This window comes from Perca flavescens, chromosome 22 (genome assembly GCF_004354835.1).
Source record: "Perca flavescens isolate YP-PL-M2 chromosome 22, PFLA_1.0, whole genome shotgun sequence".
Lineage (NCBI taxonomy): Eukaryota > Metazoa > Chordata > Actinopteri > Perciformes > Percidae > Perca > Perca flavescens.
Window position 1 is genome coordinate 18,537,166 of NC_041352.1, and position 15,733 is coordinate 18,552,898.

The 15,733-nt window shown below is 41.5% G+C and overlaps 1 protein-coding gene across 3 annotated transcripts; it reads left to right on the forward strand.

The window, feature by feature from the left end:
- Positions 1 to 855: 855 nt before the first annotated feature.
- Positions 856 to 4,144, forward strand: myca (MYC proto-oncogene, bHLH transcription factor a). Of its 3 annotated transcripts, none has more exons than XM_028569296.1 (3): positions 856 to 941; positions 2,134 to 2,815; positions 3,145 to 4,144. In XM_028569296.1, the coding sequence occupies exons 2-3, from the start codon at positions 2,164 to 2,166 to the stop codon at positions 3,762 to 3,764; spliced, it is 1,272 nt and encodes a 423-aa protein (XP_028425097.1). In that variant the 5' UTR covers positions 856 to 941; positions 2,134 to 2,163; the 3' UTR covers positions 3,765 to 4,144. The 3 variants fall into 3 exon arrangements, with proteins under 3 accessions (XP_028425097.1, XP_028425098.1, XP_028425096.1); XM_028569297.1 differs by lacking the exon at positions 856 to 941 and adding an exon at positions 1,506 to 1,782 and having other exon boundaries at positions 3,148 to 4,144; XM_028569295.1 differs by lacking the exon at positions 856 to 941 and adding an exon at positions 1,507 to 1,782.
- The last annotated feature ends 11,589 nt before the right edge of the window (positions 4,145 to 15,733 follow it).

Consider the following 15,733-nt stretch of genomic DNA (forward strand, 5'->3'; position numbering starts at 1 on the left):
CGGTTATGATCCCTATCCTCCACACAGCATCCCAGAGTGAGGAAAGGAGAGAAGGGAGGGAAATGATGAAGGAATGAGTACAGAGGATAGGAGATAGTGTTATGTTAGTTTGGGGTTTCTTTTCTACTTCCTCTGGACTTAATAACAAGAGAAATCTCTCTCCTCTCCTCTCCTCTTGTCTCCTTCTCTCCGTTCCCCTTCATTTGCCCGCCCGGCTATTGATTTATTTTTTTCCTCTGACACTTATGTGCCCATAAGCGTTAGTGTACCACATATCCCTCAGTGAGCTTGTGGACACTCCTTATACTAATAAGAAAATCTCACTTAGTCTTAGTTAGAAGTTCACAAAATTCAAATCTTATGGTTGAGACCTAAAAACATAAACAGAATAAAAGCACAGACAAACATCAGTTTGTCCCATGACCATTAATCCGAATAAAAAGCTCCATTAACACACTACTATAATGTTTGAGCCATTTATAGTGTTACACCCAACAATATTTCTTTAATCTACTTAAAGTCAATAATCCCTCAGTTCATGGATAGTGGTTTGTGGAGTTTATGTTCACCTCCATGGTTTGACCCTGCACCTACCTGGCTGCTGCCCACTCCCAGAGCACTTTGACCAGCAGAGGGCGCTCCAAGTCCGTTTAGGTTTAATCCCCCCTTCCCCATCACAGCAGAGGAGGACACCTCAATTCAACTGCGGTACCCAGCTAATTCCTTTAATTGCTTCCTTCCTGTAGTTAATTTGTGCCAATCTGCCCAGGCTCAAAACCCGAGCTGCATTACATTGTCAGAATCAAACACACACACACTCGATTTCTTATTGGTGCATGTTAATTTAAATACATTACCCCACAAACCTCATTTTTTTTTTAGTGTGTCTGCTTGTTGAATTCATCTATTTCAGTCAGAGCTGTCAGTGCCGACAGATCGAGGTACGCTCCTGCACCTGTGCCCCTTTGCGTTGCATTATTTTTTTGTATTGCATTTCTGCAGACATTCGCTTAACAATTGGGTTTAAAAAAAAAGAAGCTAAATTGTGGTTTGTGCAAAAGCAGGTAAATTAATCAACTTTTAGGCAGTACATCTCACGTATTTATTGATAACGATGAGAGAGAAATGTGCAGCAGACTTCATGAGACAGTTTGAAATGTTTGGTGATATTTTAGGCGGGATAGTAGCGACATAACTCATCCTAATTATCTCCTACTACTACATAGATTAGTATTTTCTGCCTGCCTCCATGGATATATTAAGAGAACTGTCTCCCGTCAATTGAAGCTCTACTCTACTATGGCCCCTCCCACTTCCTCACCACCGAAATAGACCTATCATAAAGAGAAAATACATAATTTTGTAAATAAATATACTAATGAAACCACGTGTTTCGAGTTTAAATCAACCTTTATGTTTTGTGTGGATTATTTCTGGTGATAAAAGCAGAACATTAATTTGAGGTGTTAGATGTTCAATGCCGGAGAGTGTTTCGCGGGAAAACGATCGGAAGGATACATCAGTGGAGTGGAGGAGTGCTGCGCCTGTTTTTATTGCAGCCGGCGGAGCTCTCAGCTGTGATTCTACGCTGCTGATGACAGACTGTGCGTCGCTCGTGCAGCCCTTCAACTTCCCATGCATACTTCACACAGCCTCACTGAAAACGAAGGATTGGAGGGATTTAATGTTACTTTCGTATTGGAATAACTTCCCAGCCCTTTTTTGCGCCTTTTGGGTCGATTTCGCCCCGTCTTCTTCCGCCGACAGTTTAAAATCTAAAAGGTAACGTTAACGTTAAGGGATGGGAGTGGGTTTCTGGACGCTTGCACGTCACCTTCCCACGACAGTTTAGTCAAAAATATATAAGTTTATCGTCAGTAGCAGTTAAGTGAAGGTGGGGGTTCCGTTCTTGCGCTTAATTTACTATCAGTTTCCCAGTTAAGCACCTGCTGCTGCAACACTGGTGCATCTATGCAAAGCGTGCAAAAGACAGTCGATGTTTTGGAGTGACCCATGTGATGTTGCTTACACTTAATGTTGCAGAGCAGGATCAGTGCCAAGCAGCTGCTTTGAACCTGCAGACCTTTTTTGTGAATTAAATCAACATCTAATATTTTTTTTTCTTTCAACCAGCTTCACAATAAGGAAAAAAAGACAGACAAAATGCCGCTGAATTCAAGTTTGACGAGTAAAAACTATGACTACGACTACGACTCTCTTCAACCGTATTTCTACTATGACAACGAAGAGGAGGATTTCTACCCTCAGCAGCTTCAGCCTCCGGCACCGAGCGAGGACATCTGGAAGAAATTTGAACTTCTCCCGACCCCTCCACTTTCACCTAGCCGCCGGCCGTCCCTGTCAAGCCTCTTCCCCTCCACGGCGGATCAGCTGGAGATGGTGACTGAGTTCCTGGGTGACGACGCGGTCAACCAGAGCATCATCTGCGACGCAGACTACTCCCAGACCTTCCTCAAGTCCATCATCATCCAGGACTGCATGTGGAGCGGCTTCTCAGCGGCGGCCAAGCTGGAGAAGGTGGTCTCCGAGCGGCTCGCCTCCCTGCACGCTGCGAGGAAGGAGTCTGCGGTCGGTGACTGCGCGGAGCCCGCCGGGGCAGCTGCGTGGAGGCTGAACAGCAGCTACCTGCAAGACCTGAACACCTCCGCTTCGGAGTGCATTGATCCATCTGTGGTTTTCCCGTACCCGATAGCAGAAACGCCCAAGCAGAACTCAGGGACGCCGCCTAGTAAGGATTTGGGACTGGACACGCCACCGAACAGCGGCAGCAGTAGCAGCAGCTGTAGTGACTCAGGTAAGCTGTGCATATGCACTCATTCACTCAGTCACACCCCTCTGTGCAATTAGGAATATCCCTCTGCTGAGTTTGCAAAGATTGTAACCACTATTTAGACTAAAACGATGCCAACTCAGTTTAAATTATTGTGATTTGCTGTCAGATTTCCAGGCAGGAGATGGACATGTTGTAGACTGCTGTGGTATTGGCTGCAATGTTAAGCCATCAACTGATGTGGAAGGAGAGATCATACCCCCTCCCTTCCCTCTGCCAGCATGCAGTGTGAACGAATTGCAACCTTGATGCTGAATCAGAGTGTGATTTGATTTTTGATTTTTGTGTTGCAGAAGATGAGGATGGAGATGATGATGACGACGATGATGAGGAGGAAGAAGAGGAGGACCAGGAGGAAGAGGAGGAGATTGACGTGGTCACAGTGGAGAAGAGGCAGGCGGTGAAGCGGTGCGACCCCAGCCCAGCAGAGACCAGGCACCCCAGCCCACTCGTGCTGAAGAGGTGCCACGTCTCCACCCACCAGCATAATTACGCCGCCCATCCATCCATGAGGCACGAGCAGCCGGCTGTCAAGAGGCTGAAGCTGGAGACCAGCAGCACCAGTGGAAGTGGCGGTCCCAGCAGGGTCCTCAAACAGATCAGCACCAACCGCAAGTGTACAAGCCCAAGGACGTCTGATACGGAGGACTATGACAAGAGAAGGACTCATAACGTTCTGGAGCGCCAGAGGAGGAACGAGCTCAAGTTGAGCTTCTTCGCCCTGCGGGATGAGATCCCTGACGTGGCCAACAACGAAAAGGCAGCCAAAGTGGTGATCCTGAAGAAGGCTACAGAGTGCATTTACAGCATGCAGTCAGACGAACAGAGACTTCTCTCAGTTAAAGAACAGCTGAGGAGGAAAAGTGAACTTTTAAAGCAGAGACTCGCACAGCTGCAGAGCTCTCGTGCTTAAAGTTTAAATCATCATAGACTTTTTGGCCTTTTGTTTTTTATGCAAGTTCAAGACTTGGGGTGTACAGTTGTCGTTGCATGCAAATGCAAAATGGATTAAGTTGTTTGAAATCTTGTTTGATTTCAATGTTAAAACTGCCTCAGTAGAAGTTATGGGTGGATTAAATATTTAAAAGTTTATTTTTATTAATAAAATATAAAAAAAATGGGACTACTCTGAGGACCCAAACTAAAATATAAATTTTTATGTTTTGTATATAATTAATATTTCCTAAGAAAATGTATTTTTGGATCTCAATTGTCTGGATGTTCAGACCCAGTGTTTTTTTTTCATTATGTTTCTAGATTCTTTTTGAAATATAAAAAAAATTTCTTCTTGAATTTGTGTCCTTGTTCTTTCAGTGCAAACAAACACATCACACATTTCATCACAGTAGATGCACGTTAATATGTGCTGGGGGTACATGTTGCAGTAGAGTGGGGTCAGCAGGAGACAAGACTCATACATTATTGCATGATTTGAATAAAGTGACTCAGACGTGGACTACGATGCTCATGTTTAGCTGTCACTCCTCTCCCTCTTACTACGTAAGGTAAAATTGAAAGTACATTTAACATAAAAATGACTCATATTTTCACTTAAAGGTGCATTTTTTGATGCTGTAGTTCATGGTCATAAAGAGAAGGTAAACTCTGACCATGGTCTCAGGATTTATGCATAGAATCATTTAAACCAGCACTATGGCAAATTTGAGCCAAAATTAATGCTTATTATTGAGGATATTCCAACATTATTGATGCTAAAGTGAACACATTTCACCAAAAAGTGTCATAACACGTTTTGTGGACAACATAGGGAATTCAGCTATCTGAATTAGATGTGTTTTGCTTTCTAATATGGACCAGAAACACTTAAAAAAAAAAACGATAGATGCACACAGACTTAATTTCCTACATGATTGTCTTCCTGAACATTTTTCTTGGAACTGCGTGTAAGTACATTGAAAGCTACTTCCAAATGGTATGCTTAAACATACCTGGGCAATGAAGATGATTGTGATTTTGATCCAACAATCCCTTAATTGAATGACTGAGATTAGATGTAATCAGTCCATATAGTGTGTTTTTGGACAATAAACTATCAAATGTAGACTAACTGTGTCTTTGTGTGAATATCAAAGTAAATGTATAAATAATAGCAACTAAAAACAACTCTAATTAACATCCCATGTGGCAGTGAAGTAGCCTACCACGTATAGTTAAGTCTCTGCATTTCGTCGTAATTCTAACTGTATTATTTATTGTTGATACTGTGCCGATTTTTCGACCGGCTTTCCAGTCTCGCCGTGACGTCACGCGCCGTATCCCGAGCGCGTGGTCCTGGTCGCGAGCACATGGAAGTGAGGTCGAGATTTGTGTCTGTGAGACGCGCCACTCATCATGAGAAAAAAGGAATATAAAAGCGACAAAGCAGCAACAAAAACTGAGATTAAAGCGGTAAGAGCTCTTTATGTGTCTTCTATCGATTGCATTCATCATTTGTAACTAATTGTTTAATTATACACTGATTAATAGACGTGATGATGTTATGCAGTAGGAAATCTCTTTATCTTTCTATGTGTCTGAAGTAAACTTGATTTAAAGGAGCAATATTCGCTGTGGGCATGTAGGCTACACGGCTTTTCGGAGTTTTAGTGTGATGTGAATGTAAAAGCTGTCTGAAACTATCTCAGGACAAGTGTTATTTTCGTCTGGCTTCTCTATTGTCTGTCCAACTTCTGTTAATACTACTGGAGATGTTTGCATACATGTTCTGTTAGTCTGTTGTTGATGCTTGCTTAATGTTTTATGTTAGTTTATTTTCCAAGCCTTTATTCTCCACGGAGCACAACGTGTAGAGCTGCTTCAAGCATCGTTTTTGTCTGCTGTCAGTGTGATGGTACAGTGATCATAACAAAAGATGATTAAAGGCATCTGTGATAGCATCAGGTAGTGCTCACGGCTCCCTTATCCTGAATTTATAAGCATTTTTATGTGGAGCTTGCTTGTGTGCAACAAAGGAATATTTCTTAACTATATATTGTTATTTTCCTGGCATGTGAATGCACATCAAAAGCAGTTAAGCAGAGATGGTGGAGACATGAGGTACAGTCACACTGAGACATGGGAGAACCACAAAAGATGGGATTAGTGTGGATTCATTATGTGGACTTTCTGGGTGGGGAGGACGGTGTATTGTGAACAGAGGAAGTTTGCTGTAACTGGCAGACCTGGGTTCAAGCCTCCATGACAACAGGCATCTACCCTCCTGAAGTTTTTGTCCAGGATAACACTGAATCCCTGTGTGGAGATGATGTCATTTTGGGGAAAAAGAATCTAGGATCATCAAAAGACATTTACAGAGGGGCATTTTACATTAAAACTGGGTTCGATTTGGGTTAAAAGTAAAAGTGTTGTGCGAGTCTTGGTTACAAATAACCGCAGTGTTAAACCACATTTCTGGGGCTGTATTTCACTGGCGTTCACCCCAGTTTTTACCCTAACCTTAAATGTGTTTTCACCTGCAAAACACCTACAGTACAGAAATCCTGCTTCCTGGCTCATCGAGAGTATCTGGAGAGGTTTTCTTTTTTGCAAAATGACCCACAGTATTTCAGTTGCTTGCATCGATGATCTTTTTCATTGCTCCTGTTAATATTTCATACTTAATTACATGAATGGAGTTAAACTTTTTAAGTCCAAACTGGCTCAGCGTCAGGTAGAAGAACTATTCTACTGATGTAGAAGTTTGTAGGGATGGAACTAGCCCCTGTTTATTCCTATAATGCAGTGAATGTAAATAAGAACATTTACTCAAGTACACATTTGAGGTAGGTCTACTTGTACTTTACTTGAGTATTTTCTTTTCATGCCACTTTCTTCTTCTACTTTTTTTTTTTTTTTTTTTACTTCACTACAGGTCACAGCTAGCCAGACTTATTCGCAAATGCGTATTAGTCTCAAACCTCTTTGTTGATTTTGCAGACCTAAATGCCTCTGCACGCAATTATATAGACCTACAACCAATCCGATTAATGGATAGCGCTAAGCGACACATGCAAGTTGGGGCGGTGCTTGCAAGGGGCTAAGCCTCTCCTCAGAACGTGTAGCTCCTATGGCGCCATTTTGATGCTAACAAGCCATCACCTCCCGTTAGCATTCCATTGACTGCCATTCATTTTGGCGTCACTTTGACAGTGAATAACTTTACATCTGAAGTGTTTAAAGACTCTATTTGTCCATTGTTTATTTCTAAAGAAACACGACAATGTATAAAAGGCACCATTACCTTGTACCTCACATTATGGCTCCATAGCAGATGTTTTTGTAAAAATAGACGATTGTGTCATAACCACGCGACTTACTGTCGCACAGTAGAGAAATTACCGTACAGTACAGGAGAAGCTCACAGACAGTTTCGACTCACATTGGCTGTTTAAGTTTAATTACTAATGGTAACTAGCATTTTAGTTAGCAATAATTAGCCTGTTCCCATGTTATCTCCTTACATATATCTACGCTCTCCGTCTCTGCAAGATTCAGAATGATTGAGATTTCTGTTGGCACAGCTACCAGAAGACTTACAACTTTCAGACAGGTTGCTCACGTCACATCTACATCTTTGAGCTCAGTTGGAGGCTGCGCAGTAATGCTCAGCTATCACCGGAAAAGTGCTTCTAATAGCCTTCACTGCTCTCCGTCCAGTGCAACGGGATCTGTTGGTCCATTTTATATATGTCAATGGGTGCTTGGTCTGTTTTGAAGCAGGAAAAACATGGCGGCCTGGTCACAAATCTTTTTCAAATTACAGCTGAACAGTTTGTGAAAACAGTTTAGGCGAGAAATATGCAATACAGTACCAGAATCTTGATTCATATTTAATCAGCTTTCAGATTCTGGATCGTCGCTTATTTATCTTTAAGATAAACAAACGCTTAACTCTGTGACTCAAATGTTACGCTAATGCTAACACATCAGAGGGAGAAACTGGGGCTGGGCTGAAACAAATGATTGTTCTCATTATCTATTAATCTGGTGAATGAATTTGACTAATCATTCAGTCTATAAAATGTCAGAAAGTACATAAAAAGGACCATCACTATCACAAATGTCTTGTTTTGTCTGACGAACAATCCGAAACACAAAGATATTCAAGTTACAGTGATGTTAAACTGAGAAAAGAAGTAAATCCTCACATCTGAGAAGCTGGAAACCCAAAATATTTGGCATTTTTACTTGATAAATGTCAATGATGATTACCTATTATCAAAGGCTTTAAATGTTGTAGTTATTTCATGTAAAAAAGTGAGTCTTCTAGAGCAGTGGTTCACAACCTTTTTTTCTTGGCGGCCCCCTACTCATGTCAAAGAAAAGCTGAGCCCCCCACCCCCCCCGGAAACCGAAGTTGAGGTAACTCTCGAGATAGAGTCTTACTTTCTTTTTTGATACAGAGTTATCAGCACTGTTACGTTTCTCCACCATGTTTCATTCATAAAATAGTCATGCCTTGGCGGCAGGAAAAACGAGGATACAACAAAATATATAGTTTTCATACAGACTTTGGTATACATTATATATTCTATTGTATTATCATAATTTGTTTAACATGCAAATATTTGTTTTTTGAATACAGTTGAGTCATGTCCATAGATCCATTGCTAATCCTCAAGTAGGGTAGGGAATTTTTCTTTCTGCATTGCTATGATTACATCTGCGCTCAGCTTGTCTGACACTTTGCAGTAAAGTTGTGTAAGTAAGAGTATATCTGAGAGATCTGTGTGTTTTCCAGTCAAACTTACACCGAGCCAAACTTCACTGCCTCGCCACAACGACTGCACACATACGTTTCAGATACTTTAGAGGCCCAGGAATACATGGAGGTCTGCTCTTATGTAATCTGTGTTTTTCAGAGCTGGACTAGATTAAAGCAGTTCATACTCCTGAAGACAGAACTGTAGCCAGCTAGACTTTTCTCTCTGGCGTTGGCACTTTTTACAGCGTCATTATTATCTCATGACATCACTTTCCTCTTTGGGAATATGCTGCCTCATTTGCATGGTCTGTTTCTGAGCTGTCCGTGTGTTTTTATTGGCGGTGACAACCTCTGTTTGGCTGCCAGCGTCTTGCCTGCACCGTGTTTTCATTTTACCACGTGAGAGTATCTAGGAGTATGTTGCTGAGGAATGTGACACATGTCCTCTTAAATGCAACACCACCATATACTTAACATGGAACTAAAGTGTGAATTTTTTTGTGCAAAGAAATATAAACTATAATGATACTGCAGCTATTATGTATATTCTTTTCAAACCTTTTTTAGACTTATGTGTGGAATTAGCATATAGCTTCAAACAGCTGGGTGGGTGTTTTCCATGGCAACAGTTCTGTGGTGCCATACCTACTGAACTAGCCCTGTGTAGTGTAAAAACGTTGACAAGCAACTAGAGATGCACCGATAGAGCGGCCGGTGACCGGAATTGGTTGGTTTTCACGTGCTCGGCCATGACCGGCGATCGGCATGTCAGTCTGACATATGCCGATTTCATGCCGGTCAACGCTACAATTAACTGACAACATAAGTTATACGAGTTACAGTTCTCAAGGATGCACGCACACACTGACGCAACAGCACAGTCTCTTTTCCCTCAACTTTTCTGCCGTGTGTCGCGTGTACCCACTCGCGGTGTGAAGAGTGTGTTGGCGCTATTCTCGCACATGTAGGGACCGTCGTGAATTAACCTGCAACATGTCAGCTGTTTGGAAATTCTTCAGCGTGTGTGCAGAAGATAACAAGTTTGCAATATGCAACACCTGCAAGGAAAAAGTAGGGTGTGGAGGGACAACACCAAAAACCAAAATCACATTTTTGTTGGATATTGGATGTGAAAAGAAGGAAATGGTTCTAACATTGCACTTTAGATGTGTGTGAATTTCCCACACCAGGAGTAATTTATAGTTCTATTTTATAGTGATCCATTATCTGTTAAAAAAAAGATAGATTGTGTGTGCTGTAAAGTGGTTAGTAAAAATGAAATTGGAATTGGCTAAAATCGGTATCGGCTGGCCTAACTCAAAGAAAATCGCAATCGGCCTAGAAAGATGTGATCGGTGCATCTCTACAAGCAACGCTGGTGTGCAATTTAAGCAGTTTGTATTCCACTCGGAAAGTGGAGTCTAGTCAACGTAGCTTGCTAAAATTAGCACTGATTTCCCTCTAGGGATGTCACGAGAACTGATACCGGTACTAAGTTTATGCCAAAATTCTGTTTTTCTACAGGTACCGGTGATGCTATTCTTCCGTACCTACCTTGGGAAGCTTATACGCCTAAAAGTGTTCTAGTCTGCCATTAAATGCTGAAGAAGAAGATCACTAAGGGCCCTATTTTAATGATCTGAAACGCAAGTATCAAACGCCAAACGCAAGTAGCTTTGTGGGCGGATCTTGGCTGCTGTTGCTATTATACCGGCGGGATAAATGACTCTTGCGCCCGACGCAAATCTAAAATGGGTTGGTCTGAAGTAGCTACATTACTCATAGGTGTGGTTTGGGCATAACGTGCAATAAACCAATCAGAGTGTTATCTCACATTCCCTTTTTAAAAGCAGGCGCTCTTGTTCCATGGCAGATTGCTATTATAATGGCGGATTTGCTAGGCGCACGCTCTTAATACATCCATGGGCGCACGCCAGGAGCGGTTCACAGCCGAGGGAACCGAAGTTTGCTATTGATTTTTGTTTTTGACAAAATGTAAATAAAGAAATGTCACAAAAACATACATTCCAATGTTTTGGCCTCAATCTCACTAAATCACGAGGTTATGAATGCATGGTGATATTTTTGCAATGTAGTCTAACATTAGACCGGGATTACCTCACTTTAGACAATGCTGCTCTTCTGTCTCTCCTCTCCCGTGCTGCTGCTGGGGCATTTGGGTTAAGTGGCATCGGCACATGCAGTTCAACATCACATCTCCTTAAGTCCTCTAATATTTCCTAATTTATGTCATCAACACATCCATGATTCATGGAAATGTTGTGTAAAACAAGGTCATATTTGTCCTTGTATTTATGTATGGTTTGCAAAAATTGGAACTGCTGGGTTCATGAGATGAGAGAAGCAAAGTGTATGCGCGGTGTGCACACTCTACATTACGGCCAAGCGTTTTTGCTGAACTGCCCCCGGGAGAGCAAGTTCATTCCCTAATTTACCAACGTGAGTCTGTGGAGGGAAAAGTCCGCTGTGCGTCGGGTGCAAAATAGGAATGATACACATGTCGGTGTACAAAGTAAATTGCGCTGGGTGCAAGATAGGGCCCTAAAAGTAGTCGAATATTCCCTCATCTCTGTGCACCCTCACACTCTGTGACTTTCACAAATTCACATGGAACTGTTTCTCTCTGCCATTGTTTTTCATATAGACATGTTGGCAACATTAGCTAACATTAGCGCTTGTTTCAGGATAATGTGACTCTCAATGTCTGGTATTGACATCCCTATTCCCCGCTAAACTTTAGCTAACGATAACTTTTATTTTAGCTTGATGTTTTCTTTCAGATTACCAGTAAGTAGGTGTAGCATTCACTTTCAACCATCATAATCTCATCGAAAGTCATTCTGACAAGCCTTTTTTCCTCACATATCAACTTTCAGATGCAGCACTGATGGAATAAAGCTCCTGTAGCTGGTCCTTTTTGTTCTATTTGAATGCAGGTGACGTCAGTGCATAGCAGAGTGCGTTGTGTGCAATATTGTACCGTCGATCCTCATCAAAGCAGGATGCTCCAGCTGGATTACAGGTTTTCGCGTCAGCGTGCTGTGTGCAGATCTTCACGCAGGAGGCCAAGAGGAGGGCAGGTTTTTAAAGCCAAGTCCTGGTGGAGGAGAGGAATGCTGCAGTATACAGTACAGTTGTATATTGAAGTAAAACAAACGTTGACATAATTATCTTGAGTATTTAGCTGTAACTGACTTCCTTCCCGTTTTTAATTCATGTCACAACAGATTGGCATATATCTATATAAAGCAAGGAATCTGTGGCATTTGTGAAATTGTACGTTCCTATTAGATTTGTGCGTAATGATGTTCATCTTGGTACTCAACAGTAGGACATAATCATAATTGTATGAAGAAAATCTTTAGGTTTTAAACTGTTAAAAGCAATTTGAAGATGCCACCTTGTGCTCTGGGAATATTTTGATGAGAATGTTTTACTATTCTGACATTTTATACACTTAATAATCTATAAATAATAATAACCATTAGATGTAGCCTTAAAAACTGCTATTGAAGGACAAACTACTTTAACTCCTGTGTGAATGTATTCCTGGAAATGGCTTGGCGTCATAGTTTTGATTGATGGCTCTGGCTGCAGGTGACTTGCATATTGAAATTCCATGAATACCAAGCATTTGCATTTTGGGACTAAACAAGAGAGGCTGTGTCTGTTTCTTGTGTTTACAAGTTAGAGTAGTAGTGTTGAGTTTAAAGAGACAGACAGTGTGCAGCAGGAGTAGAAGTGTACACATGTTAAAGAGGAATTACCCTTAATAGAAAAACTATCCAAGGACTCACCAATCAGTGTTCGTACATTAACATCTCCCTCCAGAAAAGGAAGTACAGACTCAGTGTTTCAATCAGTCACACTAATGTCCAGCCTTGAGTCGCTCCATACAAGTGAATGAAACTGATGTCCTGTGACCTTCTTAATGCATGTGACAGAACTCAATGTTCCCGGAGTTTTAAAACTGAATATATGACTAGAAAATTATAAAAAAAATAGAAAAACCTGGTATTGTCACATTCTTTTTTTTTTCTATTATAAATATTCATTCTGCATCTTTTAAAGCAATTAGTTGAGAGACTGCTTATACTATTTGTTCCCCTTTAGCTACACTATGCGGTGAGTCAGCCCACCACTTCAGTGCAGACTGAAATATCTCAACAACTACTGGATGGATTGCCATCTACAGACATTTATGGTGCCCGAGTGCACACTGACCTTTCCTCCTGCACCACCAGCAGATTGCAATGTGTTGTTCAGTTAAATGTTTCCACAACTATCAGATGGATTAAAATGTATTTTGGTGTCATGTCCCCTATACAGGATTAACTATATTAACCTTGGGGATCATCTTGACAATTACAGTTTGTCCAATATTGCAGTTTATGACCTGAAAAACTAATGAAAATGTTTAGCCTGAGCTGTACTAGTGCTATGCTAGCATGCTAACACAAGAGGTTGAACGTGGTAAACATTATTCCTGCTGTTGGCATGTTCATTGTGGGCATGTTAGTATGCTGATGTTAGCATTTAGTTTGTCTTGTTGGTATAAAAGAGTTGCCTCTCATTTGGGGCAGAAAAAAAACTTTAAACTTAAAAGGACAGTTCACTCAAAAATAAAAAAAATTAAACATTTTTCCTCTTAGTGCTATATATCAATCTAGATTGTTTTTATTGTGAGTTGCCTAGTGTTGGAGATGTTTGCCTTCTCTTGAATATAATTAAATGGTACTCAGCTTGAAAAAAATGTTTGTCTTTGTACCGAACTACTAACCTGACTAACCTGAGATGGATTGCTTCGTATTTGCTTGGAATATCCATCTGGGAACTTTCCGTTGGAGAACTTTTGGGAAAGGGTGAAAATACTGGTTAGCTGATTGGATAAACCATCTGTCTATCACCTATGTTGGTGATAGACGGGCCAAATCAACCAATCAGATCAACGAAGCGTATGAAAATACAACCACAAGCCCCTGCTGCTGCAGGCAAAGCGTAGCTCGTTAGCTCAGCAAGCAAGCAACATGTCGGTAAAGGATATTTGCCGTTTGTCTAACGAGAATTTAGGAATAAAAGGCACCCTTTCAGGTTCCCGGTCCATATTCCAAAAGAAGGATCAAAGAGAAAAAAGCATTAGCGAGCAGCTAACCAAATTAGGGCTACCGCTGTCTGAAAATAATGGTTAGCTGATTGGATAAACCATCTGTCTATCACCACTTAAACCCGCCTCAAAACCAACGCTGATTGGCCCGGTCGTTTGGCGAACAGCTCCAAATTTTCTCTATCTCAAGATGCCAGACTGATCTGCGAGTGGAAAACTGGAGCTCGCGAGATCAGGACGGTCTCACGAGGCTACCGAACTACACTCGCCAACCGTATGACAACATTAATGGCATCTTCGGCGTGTTCAAGTGTAACGTTAGCTAGCTTAGGTGTGCTAGCAGTATTTGGTATAAACTAATCTCCACAGACTAGCAATGTCTGACCACAAGGGACTTCTGTGTGGTGATACAGTTGCCGTGTGTAGTTTGGTAGAAAGGAAATAGTTCCTACATGAAACTGCTCACAACAATGTCTGTGGAGTGCCGTCCAGTTCCATTATATTCAAGGGGAGGCAGACATCACTATGGGTGGTTACATGCAGCCAGTCCGACATGCCGCTATTCCGACATGCTGCTATTCCCTAACCCTAACGGAAACAAATTGTCGGAGTGGTGGGACGTTTGAAAACAATGGAAGTGCCGCCACTCCGACAATTAGACGTCAATGTCGGAATGGATGGCGGAACCCATTATGGGTGATATGTCCAACACTGGGCAACTCACACCGAAACAATCTAGATTTATAAATGGCACTCCAGGTAGATGAAAACATATGTATTTAAAAAAATTTGGTGAACTGTTACTTTAAGCATGTCACAGAAAAGAAAAAACGTGTTTAATCAGCAAATGCTGCCTTCCACTGCTCAGACATCTAAGAACCAGAACTAAAACAAGCACCAACTTTGTCAGGTTTTATTGTTTTTTGTGGTTAAAATAAACCATGCCGCATCTGTTTTTACTAAGAGAATGCAGTCTAGCGTGTACTTTCTATTAGTATTATTGTCAAATAAAAATACCTTTCTTCACTGTGGTAGAATTAGTTAGCTCACAATAATTAGTCTACATTATGTGGGTCTACAAAGACATATTCAGTTAAGAGTTACCTCGTCTTTACCTCTTGAACCCCACTTATATTAAGTGCAATACAGAAACCCATAACACTGCTTTCTATGGCTGTACCATTCTATATCAAATGGAAAATTGTACATGCCGTGTGTTTTATCCGTATAAATCACTGAATGGATTTGATGGAATTCATCGCATGACATCTCTGTCTTTTTGCTTTCTCTGCTCACTACAAGTAGCCTGGCACAGTTTACACCACAAAATGACGCTGCTATAAACACACAAGAGGTCAGAGTGAACTATCAATCATGAGATGGAGGAAATGTGATCCTCAGCTGCTCTCAGACAGACTGCTGGTACAGCCCGACAGCTAGATGTTTGGTTGCTCACACCAAACATTCACACTCAAACGTTAGTGTGGAGGGCAACATCAAGGAGGAGGCAAACCCTGCTCCACTTCCCAGGTTTTCTGGGTGAAATGAGTCACAGTCAGCAAACAATGTGTTTGATTTGGCTGTCCGTTTACCTTGGCCATCGAGGGGGGAGAACGGACACAAACGGTTTGTTTGACTGACCTACATACTGTGTTTATGTGTCCTGCCACTGTGCTAGTGGAAGGACTTTGAGTTTGAAAGGAAACATGCCCACACATTTAATATTCATTGTTGAGCTGACAGAGCAGAGGAGGCGCGCAAGACAAATACACCTTTTTGTTTGCCCGCAGCAGTGAAAGGTAAAGCCCACATGCCGTTGCGATGATGCTGACACATGCCAACTCTATGCACATAAAATGAGTAATCTTGACATGTTGCCAGAATTACCACATAAACCCAACGTTGGTGGCTTTTTGGCATTCAATATCTCCCAGTAGTTCCCAACCTGGGATAAATCTGAGGACTAAGGGGTCATGAGTTGATAACCAGGAGAAAAAAACAAATGACAAAGACATTGAGAAATGTGAAATATTGTTTGTTTTTTTTACCTCCT